Source organism: Lactuca sativa, chromosome 1 (assembly GCF_002870075.4).
Source record: "Lactuca sativa cultivar Salinas chromosome 1, Lsat_Salinas_v11, whole genome shotgun sequence".
Lineage (NCBI taxonomy): Eukaryota > Viridiplantae > Streptophyta > Magnoliopsida > Asterales > Asteraceae > Lactuca > Lactuca sativa.
Window position 1 is genome coordinate 29,598,984 of NC_056623.2, and position 20,895 is coordinate 29,619,878.

General features: G+C 39.3%; 1 protein-coding gene across 1 annotated transcript; it reads left to right on the top strand.

Annotated features, from left to right (window-relative positions):
* The first annotated feature begins 4,326 nt into the window (after window positions 1–4,326).
* On the top strand, window positions 4,327–6,038 carry LOC128132607 (cytochrome P450 81Q32-like). Its single transcript, XM_052769246.1, has 2 exons — window positions 4,327–5,254; window positions 5,342–6,038. The coding sequence occupies exons 1-2, from the start codon at window positions 4,364–4,366 to the stop codon at window positions 5,960–5,962; spliced, it is 1,512 nt and encodes a 503-aa protein (XP_052625206.1). The 5' UTR covers window positions 4,327–4,363; the 3' UTR covers window positions 5,963–6,038.
* Window positions 6,039–20,895: the final 14,857 nt, after the last annotated feature.

Genomic DNA, 20,895 nt, shown 5'->3' on the forward strand with positions numbered 1-20,895 from the left:
GTCAAATTCCGGGTGGTGCCACGTCACCCCTATCGCGTGTTAGCCTTCGAACTTAGAAAAATCATAACTTTCGCATACGAGCTCCGTTTTTGACGTTCTTTATATCCACGCGTAGCTAAAATCAAGATCTACAACTTTCGTTTAGACTCCGTCGGCTAAATCTTGACCGATCTCAAATTTAACAGTAGGAGGCGTTTAGACTGTTAAATGACCGCGAAGAATTCGTAACTCCTTCATACGAACTCCGTTTTCGTCCATATTTTTACCGTTGAGTTCCTATTAATGAGACCTTCAACTCTCATTTAGGTCGCGTAAGCCAAAAACCGGTCGAACTAAAATTCGAGTTTTGGGTCGTGCACTGCTAAGCCGAATCTTAGAAAAATCATAACTTCCTCATACGAAGTCAGATTTGGGCGTTCTTTTTATTGACGCTCTTATCTTAACATATTCTACAACTTTTGTTTAGATTGATAAGGCTAAATCTCGCTCTATCTTAAATTCACTATTTACGCTTCCCGGTGCCGTGCCGGTTTTGCCGTAAAACTTCGACAGGTCATAACTTCTTCGTTATGACTCGGATTTCGGCATTCTTTATATCTTCGGAATCCTTGTTTCGACCAATACAACTTTATCCAATGATATCAAGTTTATTTTAAACTTAAATTTCGACGCTTATTTTTATTCTTAATTAATCAACCCACATAATTAAGCAATTAAGCACAAAACACATAATACTCAAATAATACATTATTATCATTTCAAATTGGGTTACAAAGGTTAACCTAGACTATTACATTGCTAAAAATGGCAAGCCCGGAAACACAGGCGTTACAATTATCCCATTTATTATCTTTGCCTTCCTACTGTCCTCCAAGGCTTGAACGAGGTTTGGGTAATTGTGATACTGTTAGACCACCATTAGAACATGAATCTTGCTCACTAGATTTTCGACCATCGTTGGATTTTAAAATTTTTGATGTTGCTTGGATCTTTATCGCCTTAGGCTTAAGGGAGTGGCCTCGCCATCCCTCTCGTTACAACCATCGCCATGAGTTTCTATAGCACCCCCTATGACTCAACAGGAGACTCGCTAGCAATGGCTCGTTACACCCACAACGAGAAGAGAGAGGAGAGAAGGAGGGAATGTGACTTCTGATTGGTCCTTTTTCTTTATTTCTTCTTTTGATTTTTTCTTTTTTAAAAATTCAAGCCGTTTCATTGGTCCTTTTTTATTTGGTTTATTATTTTTTTTTTTCTAAATCTAAATGTATATGTGATTAAGATAAAAGCTTAGGTGGAAGTTAAAATAAAATATGATATGACAATATGTTTAGCATGTACTAGGAGTGTTACTACTCCTAATAAGTAGTTTTCTTTTGATTTTATAGAAAACTACTAAGCATCAAACTAAATACTATATAATCATATTTCTCATATTGAACTTGAGGTCTCACCATCAATAAAAACATAATAAATTACATAAAAGGTCTCTCATTATGATATTTGAACCACATTTTTACCCTTGTACCGTTTATTTTTTTTTATTTTATTTTACATATTATTTATTTATTTAAATATTAAATAGAAAGGTCACGCCAAGCCTACTCCTATGGTCAACATTACCTTCTTTATTATATTTGTCTTCCTACTGACCTCCTAAGGCTTGAACTAGGTTTGGGTTTCTGTGATGCTATCAACCCACCATTGGAACATGGATCCTGCTCATTGAATTTTCGACCACTGTTGGATTTTGAAAATTTTGATGTTGCTTGGATCTTTATGGCCTTATGCCGTTGATAGCCTTTCCTTGTTGCATAGTAGGCTTGCATTTTCTCAAAACCTTTCCTTCAATCTCTTCTTTAGACTGCACTTGTAACATGGAAAAAGAAAAATGAAAACTCAAATTGTTCCAAATTTGCAATCATCTTCATTATGTTTAAATAATTTTATCTAATGAGAACACATGTAAACCCTTAATATAACTAATGTTGTAGAACTCGTTACTTGGTACCTGTTCGGCCGACTACCGAGTAGCGAGTATTCAGGAGTACTCGAGGAGTACCTTGGATTCGGTAATTCATGTAAAATATTTTTAGGGAACTTATATATGTCAAAATCATAAGTTAAAATCTTAAGTTGATTGAAATATATAACAAAATTTTATATATATATATATATATATATATATATATATATATATATATATATATATATATATATATATATATGTGAATACACAAAAACTAAAAAACACATAATAGTCGCACTTCATGAATAATAACTGAAAAATAAAGATATATATATATATATATATATATATATATATATATATATATATAGTAATAATCACATGCGTGTGTGTTAAATAATAAATCGTTAAGTACATTATACATATTAATTACTGAGTTGATCGGGTTTTACAACACTGCTCAGTTTAGTAAGGAGCCGATCAGGGAGTACTCGGGATTTTGTAGCACGCCTTGGTAAGGAGCTGAGTAGCGAGTATTTGGAGGTGTAGTCGGCTAACTCGGCGAGTTTTACAACACTGCTAATGACCAAAAACCATAAAAATGGACTTGAAAGTTAGCGATTTCTCGACGAGTTCATTTGGTTCCACTGTTAATGGAATCCTTATTGTAATGAGTGATTTCATTTTTCTATTCTAGGTTTATGTAACCGTGGGTTTTCGATGATAGTTATGATTTTGGTTTCCCTTGATTTAATTTAGAGAAATTGCAAATTTAACCAATTTTGCTAATTAATTTGCAGTTAATAGCCAAAAAAACTCAAGGTTACAAAAATAACCACTAAAGTCGCAGATGGGTTAAGCCTATCTACAATTTGACCTTCCTATCTGCGAACGTACAAGTTGCTAATGCATGGTTGTGCATCGGGACTTGTACATTCGCAGATGGATTAGTTCATCTACTACCACCTGCTATTTTGCCTTTTTTTCAAGGTATAAATACCTTAAAAAAAATGAAACACTCATTTTTCTTGACTTTTATTGGAGAAAACTCTTTCTAGGGAGCTATAGAAATAATAATCCATACTAAAATAATTGAAATAGTAATAATTGATGTAATTAGCTATATTTCAACATAACGAGATATATATACAATTGTAATATGTCATCAACATGATGAATGCATAAAAATTATCTGTGAATATATGTCATTTTTTTAATAACAGTCTTATTAAACTATAACAAACAAAATACAAAAAATTAATTCTTTCCCGTCCATACCAGCAGCTCCCATTTTCTCCCTCCATCTCATGGATGTCATGTTAAGGGTCATAGAAGTTGTCCTCTTATTTAATCTTTGGCAAATATTCACACAAACAGTCTCGTCTGATTTAAGCTTTTGCAAATAATACAATAAGCATATATAATGATCTTGATAGACATACAATTCCTTACATTCGGGTTTCTACTAGCTATTGAGCTATAGTTAATGTGCATTCAATATTTTGTAACTTGAAAAAAAAAGTAAAAAAAAAATCTAGAAATACAAATATGTATAATGTATACACTTAATAACCGCCTAAGAGAGAGTGTTCCCCACCAAAAATCTAGAAAAATAACTGTTACAAATTTTTTTTTTAAGGTTTTTATACCTTGAAAAAGGCAAAATCGCAGTCCATCTACAAACGTACAATTCACTGATGTCCAACCATATTTTAGCAACTTGTATATTCGTAAATAAAAATGTCAAATTGCAGATGAACTTAATTCACTTGCGATTTTAGTGACTATTTTTGTACCGTTGGGATTTTTTTGCTATTATCTGCAAAGTTAACAAAAATTGCTAAATTTACAATTTTCTCTTTAATTTATCTGTTAAAGGAATCTTCAATTGATTTGATTTCCCTGCCAATGCTAACGTTTATTTACATTTTATAGTAACATTTCATAAAATAAATAAATGACATTAGAAGAGAATAGTTATTATATGTGGTAATGTGGATCAAAGACCAAGACTAAAACCGCATGAAAATAAAACCATTTGAACCAAAATTGATGATTGACTATGTAATAAGAACCATTTTTATAATTTACTCTAAATTCTACGACAAAACTCCTTCAGTCAAATTTGCATCAACCAAATTCGTACGAGATAAGTGTAATATGTCATCAATACCAAATTCATTTACTTTTCTAGAAACTTTGAATATGATTCATCATGTAACAATTTTTATAATTATCTAGAAAGAGCAACGAAAATTGAAAAATGGAAAAGCCAAGTCTTCAGTCTTCACCATTTTACACGTAAGCCAACGTAGTCAATGAGCACTAACTTTTTACCAACTATAAAACTAAAATCAAAATCCGCCATTGGAGCATACACCACCATCTTCAACAATGGAAGTATCTTATCTATATGTTTCCTTTTTACTACTTCTAGGTTCCTACCTCTTCACATCCCTCTTTCGTCGAAAATTCTCCAACCTCCCGCCCACTGTCTTCCCGTCACTCCCCGTAATCGGCCACCTCTACCTTCTGAAACCACCACTGTACAGAACCTTGGCAAAAATCTCCGACAAATATGGCCCCATTGTCCGCCTCCAATTGGGCTTCCGCCCTGTCGTAGTGATCTCCTCCCCTTCCCTGGTCGAAGAATGCTTCACCAAGAATGACGTCATCCTCGCCAACCGCCCTCGGATGCTATTCGGGAAGATCATCGGTGTCAACTACACTAGTTTAGCCTGGGCGCCCTACGGCGACAACTGGCGCAACCTCCGCCGCATAGCATCCATCGAGATCCTATCAATCCATCGTCTGAACGAATTCCACGATATACGAGCCGAAGAAGGAAGGTCGCTGATCCGTAAGCTAGCGTCCAGTTCTTCTCCGGTGACTATGAAAAATTTATTCTATGAGTTGACTTTGAATGTGATGATGAGGATGATCGCCGGGAAGAGGTATTTCGGTGGTGATAATCCGGTGTTGGAGCAAGAAGGAATACGATTCAGGGAAATGCTACACGAAACCTTTATACTCGCAGGAGCTTCCAACGTCGGAGATTACTTGCCAATTTTAAGTTGGTTTGGAGTGAAGGGACTGGAGAAGAGGTTGATCGCGTTGCAGGAGAAAAGGGATGTTTTCTTTCAAGGAATTATCGATGAACTTCGCAAATCAAAAGGAAGTGATCAAACCGGAAACAAAAGGAAGACAATGATCGAAGTATTGTTATCACTACAAGAATCCGATCCCGAATACTACACTGATGCATTGATCCGAAGCTTTGTGCTTGTAAGATCAATATAATTTATCAGATAACTATCGTTTCTTGTTTCTTGATTTCTTAGAAATCTGATTATCGTACCTTTCTGTGATCAGGTTTTATTAGCAGCTGGGAGTGATACTTCAGCGGGAACCATGGAATGGACCATGTCCCTTCTACTAAACCACCCAGAAGTTCTAAAAAAGGCACAAAAAGAGATCGATCATGTTGTGGGAAATGATCGTCTTGTTGATGAATCAGACATATCAAATCTACCTTACCTTCGTTGTATCATAAACGAGACCCTTCGACTGAAACCTCCAGGCCCTTTACTAGTTCCACACGAAGCATCAGAGGATTGTGTGATCGGAGGGTTTAACATCCCCGGTGGGACGATGGTGCTGGTGAATCAATGGGCGATACATCATGACCCGAAGGTCTGGGCCGACCCGGAAACGTACAACCCGGAAAGATTTGAAGGTGTGGAAGGGACAAGAGATGGGTTTAAGCTGCTGCCGTTTGGGTATGGAAGGCGGAGTTGTCCGGGGGAAGGGTTGGCTGTTCGTGTTCTTGGGATGACTTTGGGGACGATGATTCAGTGCTTTGATTGGGAAAGGATTAGTGAAGAAATGGTGGATATGAGTGAAGCTCCTGGGCTTACGATGCCGAAGGCTGTTCCATTAGTCGCCAAATGTAAACCACGTCTACAGATGGAGAATCTGTTGTCGCAGTTGTAATTAAGTGGATTGTTTATTGCTTCGACACTTTTTCACATACTTTGATACTTATGAGTTATGATCTGCCTTCATGTTACTTTCAACCGGTGGAGTGGGTTTGGATCATATTTTATTATTCGTTTATTCGTTAAAGATCCATACCCGTTAATCACTATCGATATGATTTGTTTATGACCTATCCTATCTAGAATTTTAAAAAATAAATTTATTATTTATAAGTTATAGATTTATCAATCACCGATACATTGTTTAGTACAGAACGCGAGGAGTTTGATCGTTCAATTTCCACTTCCCATATCTTAATGGTTGAGTTTCAGTCGACTCTCAATGCAAATAGTACAGATTTAGATATGTTAGGGGCACTAAAAATATATCGAATAGTTTTTTTTCAAGTCGGGTCAAAATTGTATTAATTATATGTTGGGTAATCTTGATGCTTTAAGTCATGTTAATTGGGCTCTTTTGATGGTCATCGTGTAGGGTTTTAGTCGATTTATTTAGTTTTGGATTTGGTCATATGATGGCCAAGTCGAAGGAGAATAATATGGCTTAGTTGCCATTTTCATTGGAACACATACACCTACAAGTTTTTAGTTTTTTTCCGTTTGTTTTTTAGCTATAAATAGGAGACTTTGTAATCTACTTTATGTATGGAATAATGTAGAAAATTTTCCAATAACTTTTTGTTTCTCCTTTGTGTGCAAATAAAGTTAAGTGTTTTTTTTTTATTCCACTGGGTGTAAGATCTATAGCACTAGAGAGAGGGCCTGATTTCCAACATTATATATGCATGAAACCTAAATTTATTGTTGACAAAACACATGAAATCATTGTCCACAAAACACAATAGCTTAATGGTGCATTCTGAATTATTGTTCACAAATCAACCTAGATTAAATGGTGTTTTCCTTTTATAGAATCTTTCCATTTCTGTCCAAAATGAAAAATCGACGCAATAAAAACTAATCAACTAAGTTGTTAATCTCAAAACACATAAAATTTCGTATCTAACAAAATATAAACAAAACCTAGATAAAAATGCACAATTTTATATATTTACAACTTCATAATCCTCTATTAAGTTGAAAACTACATATATTCAAAATTCAATCTCACAATTTACAATTTAAATTAATAATATAAGTATATAACATTATAAATAACAATTTTTAAGGTTTAGAAAAATAAAGTATGAAAATTAAAAATTAGTTTAAGAAATCTTTACGTACCTATTTGGAGAAGAAAAAACAAAAGGAAGACTTTTTTGTTGCTTTCGTGCCACTTTAGGCCTGAAATAGAGAAGGAAGAACTGAGTATCTATAACTCTGCATCGTTCAAAACTTTTGATTGTGTTTTTACTGCTGCACTGGCGCAAAGAAGAAAAAAAAAAGATGCAGTTGTTGTTGTTAAAAGAGTTAATTTTGTGTCTCATTTGTTTTGGTTGAAGGCATTTTCACGACAGCCCATCGTTAAGGCATCCTTAATTAGCAAAAGAGTTTTCATTAAAAATTAAGCCTATAATATCGCCAAAAATCTTAACAATTGTGGGCATGTTCCCCCACTCGGCCCTTAGTGGCCCGTCCGACATTTGTTTTGTTTTGGAAATGTTATTTATTAAGTTATAAGTAAAGTTTATTTTAGAATAAATATTTTCTGGTTTTACTTTTTAGTGATTCATGTTATATTTGTTGTAATTCATAATTATAGCCAAATTTTAATAGGGAAGTTCCAAACTATTGAGAAAAAGTTTCAAAAAAGTCTTATTTTTTTTTAACAAAAAAGTCTCATTATTCTGAGAAAATCATATAATCTGTCATTTGTTGTTCAAATATAAAAATGATTTTTTTCGTTAATTTGGGTAAAATGTTAAATAACCGAACTTTTATGTTCAAAAAAAACTTTTAGGACTTTCTTGAAACTTTTCTGTAGATTTCCCAATTTTAATAATGTAAATGGATCATGTAAAAAGGTTGAAAATCCGTTGATATGGTGTGTAAGAGTATAGATTTAATTATAGTTTATTTTAGAATGAATGTTGTATGGTTTTTACTTTTTAGTGATTCATGTTATATTTGTTGTAATGTATAATTATAGCCAAATTTTAATATTGTGAATGAGGCAGGTAAAATGGTTGAAAATCCGTTAATTCGGTGTATAAGGGTATGGATTTAATACTTAAAATCTTGCGGGTTACGGGTTACGAGAAGAGTTTGGATTAACATTTAGAAATTACTTAATAAGTTTGGATCAATGTTTGTCTATTCAAACCTGCTTCATTGCCAAACCTAGTTACATCTTGTTGATAGGAAAATATGAAATGAGTTTTAATAAGTGGATTCACATTACATGTATTTTGGGATTCATTTATAAAAGCTTTTAGTCTTTAAAAAATAAATATTATGAAATTATTTATATTTTTATTTTATAATCGATTCAGTTTTTATATTTTATTCAATTATTTCTCAAAAGTGACCATTGATTGCATTTTGTTCATTTTATGCGATAAACCAGTCAACAATACTCCAACAAAATATGACGATTTTTTCATAAATATGATTAAATATAAGTTTTTTAAATATATATATATATATATATATATATATATATATATATATATATCATTATTGAATATTTTAATATTATCTTAGTAAAAAAAACTATCTAATGGATTATATCTTACGTTAATCTTGTAATATTTTTTCTTGTCTGACAGTTAATATCTATTATAAAAATAGCCATTTTTATAATATTTATATCTAACCGATTGTATTATTTTACATTAATCTTACGATAGTTTGTTTCTTCCATATAAGATTGTTTTTCTCCTTGCAAAATCACAATCGTAAGATGCCATATAAATTGTAACCAACATAACATCCTACCAATATGATTTTAGAAAATAAAAATATATTTTCGTCTATTAGTTTAAGTTAATAACAAATACTAGATACATCTCTAGTATATATCATTTTACCTAGGTGATCCTATGATATTAAGATCAAGATCATGATTTTAACATGTAACATCCCGAAATATCAAGGGTAGAGTTGAAGGGCTAAAAGAGTAAATGATCAAGGGAACTCGACGAGTAGAGTCGCATTTTGGTCGCGTGTTAAGTGGCCGACTCGGCGAGTCCGAGGATGGACTCGGCGAGTAGGCGCTGAGTGGAGAAAACCCTAATTCTCGGGTTTGAGCCCTATATAAAGAACATAACATCCATCCCTCAGCCTCTTTACTCATCCTCAAGTCCAGAAACCCTTAGCCTTCGTGTGTGAGTGATCATATTGCATTTGGAAGCTTGGAGAAGCAATTGTTGAGGAAATCTTGAAGGGTAGGAGGCTTGGAGCAAGGGGCTTTGCTTGGATTCGAGTTCCATTGCAGTTGGGGCGTTCTTTTGAGGTAATATCTCGTCCTTGGGCTGTTACTCTTATGGATTCATCATTTTGGGGTTTGTGTGGAGCTTATCTTGGGATGTTTTGGGGTTTGGAGGTTAGATCTGAGGTTGCTACCTCAGATCTGGAAGAGAGAAGGTCTAGAGTGCATGAAAGTCCCTGTTTGTGAGTGGTTGATGGAGCCATCTTGTCCCAAACCCAAACCCTAGAGTGAAAATGCATAGATCTCTTTGGATTCACGTAAAGTTTGCCACTTTACGTGATGGATGGGTTGTAGGAGGCTAGATCTATGTTTTGGATCAATTGCATGGCCTGGAGTACTTATGTATGGATTCAGACCGGTGGTACTCGGCGAGTCACATGGGTAGACTTGACGAGTTGCTTGAAGATGAGTTGGAACTCGACGAGTTGGAAGAACAAATCGGCGAGTTGAATGAAGATGGCCTGGAACTTGGCGAGTTGTATGAACAACTCGGCGAGTAGGTTGAAGATAGCCTTAGACTCGGCGAGTCTGTTCTTGGACTCGGTGAGTCTTGTCGAAGAGTCCCAATATTTTCTGGTTGAGTCGAGAATCGGCGAGTCAAGGGATGACTCGGTGAGTTGTGGGCGAGTGGACTCAGAGTTGTTGGACTCGGCGAGTCTCGGGGTGACTCGGCGAGTTAGGTCGCGGATTGAGGGAAGTTCTGAGTATTGGGACTCGGCGAGTAGAGTCAGTCAGGGGTTGACTTTGACCTTGTCCAAAGGTTGACCAGTTGTCTTCCAAGGGTATTTATTGAGATGAGTGTTTTAGTGTTCAGTGAAGGAGTTCGTGTCGGAGTTTGGAGCAGCGGGATCTTATCCTTTCAGCCGACAGTTTCGAGGTGAGTTATCCTCACTATATCAACAGGGTCTAAGGCACCAAGACTGGCCCTAATCGGATTGAGATCCGGGTAGTTGTTGTTATGTTATTGCTTTGATATGTTTGCATCCTGATATATAGGAGGGTATATGTTAGAGACCTGATTGAGATTGGTATCCTGAGAGATAGGGTGATGCTATGCTAGTGACCGGTTAGGTCGGTATCCTGGTTAGGATGATGATATGTTTGATCTGCTTGTTGACTGTGAATTGCTATATGATTGTATGTATATGTGCACATGGTTGTTTGGACTGGAGTTGGGTTGAGGCGGGTCCTGCTTTGTGTTGTAGGCCAAGATACCCAAGGCGGATCGGTTGTCCCGAAGGCCCAGCGAGCGGTCCGGATAGGCTGTAGGCCCCAAGAGGGCGGACCAGACGTGCCGAGGCTCGGAGAATGGACCAGGCTGACTGAAGGCCCGGTGCGGGCAGACCAGTCATATTGTAGACTCAGAGAGTGGACCAGGTGGATTAAAGGCCCGGTGCGGGCGGACAAATCACACTGCAGACTCGTTGTATGTAGATAGATTCGGAGAGTGGACCAGGTGGATTGAAGGCCCGGTGAGGGTGGACCAATCACACTGCAGACTCGAGGTTTATGGGTAGACTCAGAGGGTGGACCAGGTGGACTGTTGGCCAGTGCGGCGGACCAGTCACACAGTAGACCCGAAGTGCATGGCTGTTCTTTGATCGGATATGTTATGGCATGTTATGCGTGTATGGTATATGTGGTTGGTATTTTGGGGATATCTCACTAAGCTTTCGGGCTTACAGTTGCGGTTTAATGTTTTTCAGGTTCTTTAGGAGACCGTGGCAAGGCGAAGGCGTGATCGTACCGCTCCTCGTGTCTATGTTGTGATGAGATTCTGGGAATACTTAAATTAGATTGTATTGAAAACCTTTTTGTAATAACTTTAATGGAATCGGGTTGTTTTCAAAAAAATTAAATTGGTTGAAATTTTTGGTCGTTACAAGTTGGTATCAGAGCCTTGGTTTGAGTGAATTGGAGGAACATTCGTGTGACTCTAGTCTCAAATCGAGGAGAGTTTTCAAAAGAGTATTTAAAATGGTTTTCAAAATGAGTAAAGGAGGACGCGGAGGTACGATCAGCCGGAGCCAGTAAGTAACCCCAAAATACCATACATGATATTTGTTTTGAGCTTTGTTAGAACAGCATGCTAGTGCTAGGCTAGGGATCTTCAGGATTTCATGATAATGTTGCCTGATTTATGATGCCTGTAGCCTAGGGTTTCCTCATGAGAGATTTCCAGTGTTCCTCTAGTTGTGAGGGTTGAGCGTTGTTATGCATGTTTTCACTAGGGTGTTGTGGTAGTACTTCATACAAATATGGGTAGGTGTGGAAGGTAGTATGGGCCCGTACTACTGAAATCACAGGACCCATACGTGTATCGGGGAAACCATGACCTCTAGGGTTGCGTTGAGAGAGTTGGTTGCCGGGGTAGTAGGAAGAGTCTGAGATTTCGTGGTGTTCTTTTCAATATGGAGATTCCGATGCATGCTGGGAGTGGATCCGGGTCAGGATCGGGAGCAAGAGAGGGAGTACCTGACGGGCCAGTGCTGCCCGAGGTTATGGATCAGATGAGATCGTGCGAGTTGGATGCGAGGATTCGTGAGATCCTGCAGGATGAGGTTGCTGCGTTGTTCTGGGCCGAGTTGCCGGAACTGTTTGGGTCGATCAAGACCGCCATGATCGAGTATTTTGATGAGCGTTATGCAGCTCTCACAGAGATGGCTGCCGCGACGGCTACATCGGCTGTAGCAACGGCAGGGGGAGGAGTTGGTCGGGGCTTTCAGTATCGGGACTTCAATAATACGAAGCCTCCCACCTTTGATGGAGTTCAGGACCCGATTGTTGCTATGAGATGGTTATCGGACGTGGAGGGGTGTTTCTTCACGTGTTCATGCCCTGTTGATCAGAGGGTGAGGTGTGCTCTGAACCTGTTGAGGCTCGGGGCAAAGGATTGGTGGAGATTGACCACGGGGTCATATTCGGATGCACAGAGGGCTGCGGTTTCATGGGATCAGTTCAGAGAGATGTTTAGCACTCGTTATGTTCCGCGGGTTGAAAGAGAAAGATTGGCTCAGGAATTCCTTGAGCTAAAGCAGGGTTCGGAGTCGGTGACGGAGATCACCAGGATGTTCACTGAGAGGGCGATGTTTTGCCCTGAGTTCGCTTCGGAGCAGGCTCAGATGTCCCGATATCTGAGTATGCTCAAGAGGGATATCAGACAGTTTGTGTCTACGCAGAGGTGCGAGACCTTGTTGGAGTTGCAGGAGGCCGCCAGGCGGCGTGAGTTAGAGATTGAGTTGCATTTGCGTGAGTTGAGGCAGGCTCCGGTGCAGTTGCAGCCGGCACCGAAACGGTCCAAGACCGTTGATTTCAGGGTAGGAGAGCAGAGTAGTCACACTTGTAGGAAGTGTGGGAGGAGCCACACCGGAGTATGTAGGTCCGGTGGCGCATGCCGCAAGTGCGGAAAGGAGGGGCACTATGCGAGGGATTGTCGACAGTCAACGCAGGCTCGGGATTTGAGGATTTGTTATCATTGTCATCAGGTGGGACACTTGAGGGTCAACTGTCCACAAATTGTTGCAGGACTGGTGCAGGCTCCAGCACCGGCCACTTTGAGGATCACGGGTGGAGGTCAGGGTGGAGCGGAGCCCCCAAGGGCTCAAGGTCGTGCTTTTCAGCTTATAGCAGAGGAGGTCAGAGCAGTGCCGAATGCAGCCGCGGGTATGTCTCTTTCTTGATGTCTTCATTATCTGTGATTATTATGGAGTATTGTGTATCTGCGAGTCTAATTGTGTGGCTTTCGGTGTGGTATTCGTTGTTCTTTGTGGGTTGTGGTATGGTTATGGGTTTAGTATTGCGAATTTCGTTGATTATCATTCTTGCGAGTATCTTAGTGGTAATCTGGCGTCCGATTTGAGGATTGGATAGTATTGTTTTCTGAGGAGTAGTTAGCTGCAGATTGAGTTTCTTTTGAGCTCGGGTGGATCAGCGTCGATATGTGCTTTTGGGAAGGTTGCCCGTGCTTGCGGGGCGCAGTTCGCATGTAAGTGATTGTGTTGTGTAAGGTTGTTTAGCGAGGTCAGTGTTGGCGACCGGTGATTGATAGTCAGTGCTCTAAGTGGGGGAGAATTGAGGATTCTCCGGAAGGTCGATGGACATGAGAGGTTGATTAGCTGCTTGGATTTCAGAAGTGGTTCTATCAGTCAAGAGTATAGGCTGGTACGAGTAAGTGGCAGGCATGCGGGGCGGGATACAGACCTAGGGCATTCGATTGTGGAGGGCCTGGGAGTAGATCGGGATCGAGCATGTGCGATTGAGACATAGTTCGGAACCCTTAAAGGGCTAGAACAGTATGCATGGGAGGATTTCCGGGAGAGATAGCTCGGAATGATGAATGTTAGTTGAGCGGTCCGGATAGACTGAAGGCCGGTGGGCGTACCAGTCAAGCCGAAGGCTCGAGTTGGAAAACGGTACAGCCAGGCTGAAGGCCCGGGAGGGCGGTCCAGATTGGCTGAAGGTTCTGAGAGTGGTCCAGATTGGCTGAAGGCCTGGTGAGGCGGTCCAGTCATGTTGAAGACTCTGCAGGTATTGTTAGTCCGGTTAAGGAGATGGATTGAGTATGTTGCGATGTGTTAGCATCAGAAGGTCTGGCCCCGGGTATTGATCTTGATTAGTGGAGATGGTGCATGGACTCGAGAGTCCTTGCGAGCAGATTCAGAGCATGTGTGTGGCATCGATAGCGGTTATGCTATAAAGGGGTGGTGCAGCGTTGGGTGAGCACCGTGGCACTTGTCGTGGTGACAAGGCAGCCAAGTGGATTTCCTTGGTAAGGAAAGAAAGAGAGGAGTGTAGCTCCGAGAGGAAGAGTAATTCACGGAAGTGAAAACGGCAGTGTAGAGTTATGATCGGAGTGGTCTGACGATGGTCATTGAGCAGCATGATTACGGTGGTGGTATGGAACAACATCATGATGGGATGTCTGCTGAGGACGCGGAAGGGATTCCGCGGGTGTAGAGCCAAGAGTCTTAGGATGGATGCAGGGATGGAGTCTGGGACTCCCAGCTTGATTTTGATCAAGGGTTGTGTGCGTAGTGGTGGTTCCTCCTGGGGATGTTGGAGATGTCGTCAGTGTGACGGGTTTTCCTAACCCGAGAGTGCGAGGGCTGGTGCAGCATGTGGGTGTGATTGCAAGAAGAGGACTCGTGGGAGTTGCTCTGAGATTGAAGAGTGGGTCTTTCTGTCAGCATGGAATGGATAAAGTGGGATTCGGATCGGGGATCCGGTGGTTCGTGATTATTTCTAGCTCGTAGGGGGTCAAGCGATTGTTGAGATTTGGAGCAGTGATGCATCTTGGGTAGTTCTCGATTGTTGAGTGTGATTATCAGAGGGTACAGCCGGTGCCCGGTTTAAGAAGGTGGTCAGGACACCGCAAGGAAAGAGGAAGTGAGTTCGAGTTCGATGGTTATGCCTTGAGGAACCTGGTCCGGTTAGGGCCAGGTGGCGCGTCGTGGGAGTATTTTGGAGTTGAGTTGCCGTAGGTTTCGAGGACGAAGCCTAATTTAAGTGGGGGAGAATTGTAATATCGACAGACTCCTATTCACGAGATCTTCAATTCTCGTTTATATTTTTTAGGCTAACAATCGATCGATTAAGATTTCGATTTCGATGCGCACACTACTTCACTGAATCTTAGAAAAATCATAACTTCCTCTAATGAGTCAGATTTAGAAGTTCTCTATATGCATAAATTCTCTTTTCCAAATAGTATGACTTTCGTTCAGATCTCCTAAGCTAATAAGCAACCTTCCTCAGATTCATTATTTATGATATTTATATCCGAATCGGATTTAACGCGAAACTTCGAAGAAGCGTAACTTCTTCATACAAAGTCGTATTCAGATTTTCTTTATATGTACGGAATCCTAATTAGGTATACTATAACTAGGTTAAGGTTATTTGTCCTAAATAATCTTTTATTTTCAATGTTTAATTTAATCTTATTTATTATATTATTAAATACTTAAATATACACATAATATCATATAAAACATGTAATCATATAAATATGTGAATAATCCTTTCTTGTTCATTTCATAAAAATGATTACAATAGTTAACCAAAGGGATTACAGATTATGACTAGTCTAGCAGGAAACACGGGCGTTACAATTATCTCCCCATTAGGATGATTCCGACCCGGAATCATGTATCAACAAACATATGAGGATAACAACTTTCGATTTCGCTTTCTATTTCCCAGGTGAGGTTTGGCCCTATCGTGTGTTTCCATGGCAGTAACACTAAATCAATCATCTTATGACGTAATTTCTTCCTCTTACGGTCAACAATTGCTTCAGGTTCTTCAACCAGCCTTCTATCTTCATCGATCCTTAATTTTGAAAGTGGAAGCTGTAACACCTGCAGATTCGGGCTAGTCAATTTTGAGACAATAAGCATCAAAAAATGAGTTTTTGATGGAAGATTATTTACAAGGATTAATCTTAACCAAGTTATAGTATGTGTTACAAGGATTGCGTACATATAAAGAACGCCGAAATCCGAGTTATAACAAAGAAGTTATGACCCATCGAAGTTTCGCGACGGAACCGACACGGCACCGGGAAGCGTAAATAGTGAATTTACGATAGAACGACTTTAAGCCTTTACGATCTAAACGAAATTCGTAGAATATGTTAAACCGAGAGCGTCCATAAAAAGAACACCTAAATCTGACTTCGTATGAGGAAGTTATGATTTCTCGAAGTTTCGGCTATTAGTGTACAGCCCAAAGTTTGAATATCAGATCAAGCGGTTTTTAGCCGACACAACCTAAACGAGAATCGTAGATCTCGTTAATAGTAGCGTAAACGGACGTCGGATGAAGAAATTATGAATTTTTAACGGACCAATCATGTCCCGGCCTGTTAAAAATATAACCTTTAAAATAAAGTCAAAATTAGCTGACAAAGTCCAAACGAAAGTTGTAGCGTATGGTCCCGCCAACACGTGGATATAAAGAACGTCGAAAACGGAGTTCGTATGCAAAAGTTACGAATTTTAGAAGTCGAGTGTGCAATTTGCGAAACCTGATGCGAACTGGATGACGTGGCAGCATTTGGGCTGTCGCTTGCTGATAACGGCTCAGCCTTCGAATTCGGATACCTGGCTCGTAAACGCAACGCATACAAGTAGAACTCCCAGCATCCGAAGAATGCCTCGCGTCGGAAGGGAACGTTGTGCGTACTCGTATCCTTCATGCGGTCCGAGAACAAGCCACGTCGCCCCAGCAGCTACTTAACACCTGTTGTACGATCTCCGGAGAACGCCCCACGCAAGCAGCTAAACGTTGCGCGTAATGGGAAGGCTCACGACTATAAAAGGGCAGCGAGGGTTGCCGACTTACTCACTCCAAATCCACTTCTTTCTTTCACTAGTTTCTCTCTCTCTCTCTCTCTCTCTCTCTCTCTACCACCCCTAACCCCCCTCCCCCCTAAGCCTAGGTAAACCACCTAGCACCCGAAGGAAGCCGCGAGGCTCCCGGAGTCCCAAGAAAGAAGGGTCTTTCGGTTCGGAAACGCTGCTCCAAGCGAAGCCTTATTTTCAATAAAAACCCGTTGTAGGTGAGCTACGCCTACGCTATTTTTAATATAGATTTTATTTAATTATAGTGATGTTATTAGGACCTTAAAATAATTATTTGGGCTATTGTTATGAGTTATATAAGAGTCGTTATAATATCTTTTATTTACTCACGGTACGGGGAATCTGGTTTAAAGGGTCGCATATGGTTGTTGGATTTTAGAAGTGTTATATGCCAAAATGGTCCTGCCCTCCGGTGTTTTATATATGGCTCCTGTCTGTACATAGTGGGTGAATAGTATTGTTTAACGCTTATATAATAGTAAGAATAGCTAGACTATTAATTAGTCTCAGTGAATATTAGACTAAGCCCTAGTGGTAATGATACTAGGTTTCGTCGAAGGAAATTGTTTTAAGAGTAACGAAGTGTTGTCCAAGTTTAGAATCACCACCTTAACAAGTGAGTGCATAGTTACTTTCATCTTACACATAGATATGGAGTATTTAATATAAATTACATGCTATGTATGCATATTGTCTGTATACTCACTGTCTATGCTGGGTGAAAGATTTTTATACATGTTTTAAATAATTTAAGAGTCCTTATAATATCTTATGAGCTATATAAGAATAGATGTAATAGTTTCTGTGTGACAAAATAAAATAATGAGAGGCCTCGTTATAGATGTTATTGATGATCCGATCATCTAACGGAGTAAAGATGACGACCACAGACTATTCTAGACAATCCAGTAGAACGCTAGCAGACTCGAAACCTGTAGGTGTTTATTTGAATTGTGTGCTCACCAGCAGTGCTCCATCCCCCACATGGTTACCTTATTTGACATGAATTGCTGAGGAACCCCCGAAGCATGTGTTGTCACCCCGATGAAAGTCCTTAGACTAGGTCCTTTGTGTTAGATGTTTTAGGGACGTAAAGCGAGGATAACGGGAACGGGTAATCGGGTTTGTCTGGTTTGATAAAGTTAATAAACTTATTTATTGTGGGTTGAAAACCCTATGTGCTCACCAGGCTCCCAATCCTGACCCACTCAGTTTCTTGTATTACAGGTAGTGGCGCATGAGCATAGATGTTTGGATGAGAGATAAGGGATTATAGGCCTGTAAATACGAAATAATGTAGTAAGGCTTATGTTGTACTGTTTATGTTTTTGATCTGTATCGAACATGACATCTCGAGTCTTTTAATGAAATACATTTCTGCGGAAATTCTTTCATAAATCTTTATCATATTTTGTTTTGGGAACAAATTCCGCAAGTCTTTTATTTAAAATGATACTCTGATTTTTAAACAAATCATAAACAAATCGGTCTTTTCTGGCCATGAAAATGGGGATGTCACAGAAGCATATCCACTTCTTCCCCTGAGTACTTCCTCAAATAACAAACAAATGTGAAATGTATTATGGATACCTTCCAGTTCAGCGGGCAATTCAATCTTGTAAGCTTGATTCCTTATCCTTTGAAGTACTTTGAATGGTCCTATAAAACGAAGACTCAACTTTCCATGCTTCCTAAATCTAATACGTCCATTCCATTGAGAGACTTTAAGTAACCAACACGATGTCGTACGACACTTTCTTCTGTATGCTTGAGACTTTAATTCGTGCTCCTTCCCCTTTCCTGTCGACGAGACGAAATTCACCAAAACAAGAGAAGTCAAACTCCTCAAAACGCACTAGCCCTACACCCCTCATCCGATCTTTTTGCTCGCCTCACTCACATTCGCTTTGTTTTCTTCTTCTGTTGACGTTCACAAGGGAAATAGCAGGGATCATTTACCCCCTTTTTTAATGTACTTGAGTAGAATGGGTGCAAGGATAAGGATCGATCCTTCTCCTTAGGGGTTATGTCATTATTTACCTAATTGTCCCTCAATTGTCAAATTTAAACCCATTTTTTTAATGTACTGTTTTGGTTTTTTCATTAGTATTTTATTTTTGTTTCCCTAATTTTTTAAAACCAAATCGTGAATGCTAATATGATATTGTTGAGAGAATTACTAACATGGTTAGACTTTGTGCTTTTATATATTATATTCGTATTTGTTGGGACTAATCAGTTTTTCACAAGCTTGATTTGTGAAACAGGGTAATGTAAAGAAAGAAAAAAAACTGGGGAAAATGCTTTTCGTTCTTATTGAAATTGTAAAACGGGGGACACCTTACAACGAGCATAATGCCATGCATTTTAAAGGGAAAAACTTACTGAAAAATAGGAACTAACAACTATCTCCTAAAGACCAGGTAATACAAATATGTGGTCTTGATTTATTCTTTCTAAATACTTAAACGTGCATTTAATTAAACTTCTGAATTAATATAACATTCTCCCCTTAATTCAGAGTTTGATTGGTTCCACTCCAATCAGATTCCGCATCTCTTCATACTTTATCCTTGCCATTGACTTCGTAAGAATGACTGCTTTTTGCTTTGTGCCACACACATGACTAACCACAATTTCCCCTGCGTCAATGCATTCTCGAATAAATTGATACCTTATATGGATGTGCTTACTTCGCTCATGGAACACTGGGTTCTTCATTAAGTCAATAGCAGATCTGTTATCAACCAACAAGTCAACTGGAGGTACCCTTTGCCTTGTAATTGCTGTGAGTAATCGTCGAAGCCAGATGCCTTGGCAAGCTACTTGAGTTGCAGCCATAAATTATGCTTCACATGATGATAGAGCTACAATTCTTTGCTTTTGTGAAGACCATGTCACTAAGTTCCCATTCATATAGAATGTTGTCCCACATGTTCTCTTTCCATCTTCCAAATCTTTTCCAAAGTCGCTATCCGAGTACCATGTGAGAGTGATTCTTTCATTACCTCAGGTATATGACAGACCATAGTTTAGAGTACCTTTGATGTATCTAAGAATGGCCTTCACTGCTTGAAAGTGTTTAATCGTTGGTTTCTCCATAAACCTGCTTACTACCCCAACTAGGAAGGAGAGATCAGGGCATGTGTGTGTTAGATACCTTAGAGCACCTACTATACTTCTATATTCAGTGGGATTCACCAATTCATCTTCTTGGTCCTTCACCAGTTTCAACTTATGGTCCATAGGAATTCTTGAAGCATTGCACTTTATCATGCGGGTCTTGACAAGAATGTTCTTTGCATATGCCTCCTGTTTCAAGGTTATTCCAGTTTCTCCTTGATTGACTTCTATTCCCAAATTGTATGACAATAAACCGAGATCACTCATTTCAAACTTAGCTTTCATCTCCAGTTTGAAATTCTCTACATCTTTGGAGCAGCTTCCAGTGATTAGTAGATCATCAACATAAACTCCCACAATTAGAATTTTACCCCCTTTCTTCCTTGTATACACGGAATATTCCTGATAACACCTTGTGAATCCTAAATTCTTCAGATGTTTATCGAGACAAGCATTAAAAGCTCTGGGTGCTTTTCTTAAATCCGTAAAGAGCCTTTGAAAGTTTATACACTTTGCCTTCTCTTCCTTTCTTCTCAAAACCTTCGGGTTGCATTACGTACACCTCTTCTTCTAATCTCCCATTCAAGAAAGCTGGTTTCACATCGAGATGGTGTACCCTCCATTCATTTGACCATGCAAGAGCTAATATTACACGCACAGTTTCGATTCTAGCTACTGACGCAAACACCTCTTCATAGTCGATGCCCCGTTTCTGTATGTATCCCTTTGCCACAATTCTTGCTTTATACTTTGAGATTCTCCCATCTGGTTCCCTTTTGACTTTGTAAATCCACTTTAAACCGATTGCACTTCGCCCTTTTGGAAGATCAACGAGGGTCCAGGTCTTGTTCTTTTCAACTGACGCCAATTCCTACTTCATGGCGCTGACCCACTCGTTTTTAGTTATTGCTTCTTGATATGAGTTTGGTTCTTCATTATTACGAATCATGAGCAATTCTTCAGGGGGTACAGATATCTCGTATGTATTTTCGTACAGATCAGTGAGTGTGCGGTAGCGTTTTGGGGCACCACCGCTAGTGGAGCTTGAGGCGATGCTTGGAGTCGCAGTTT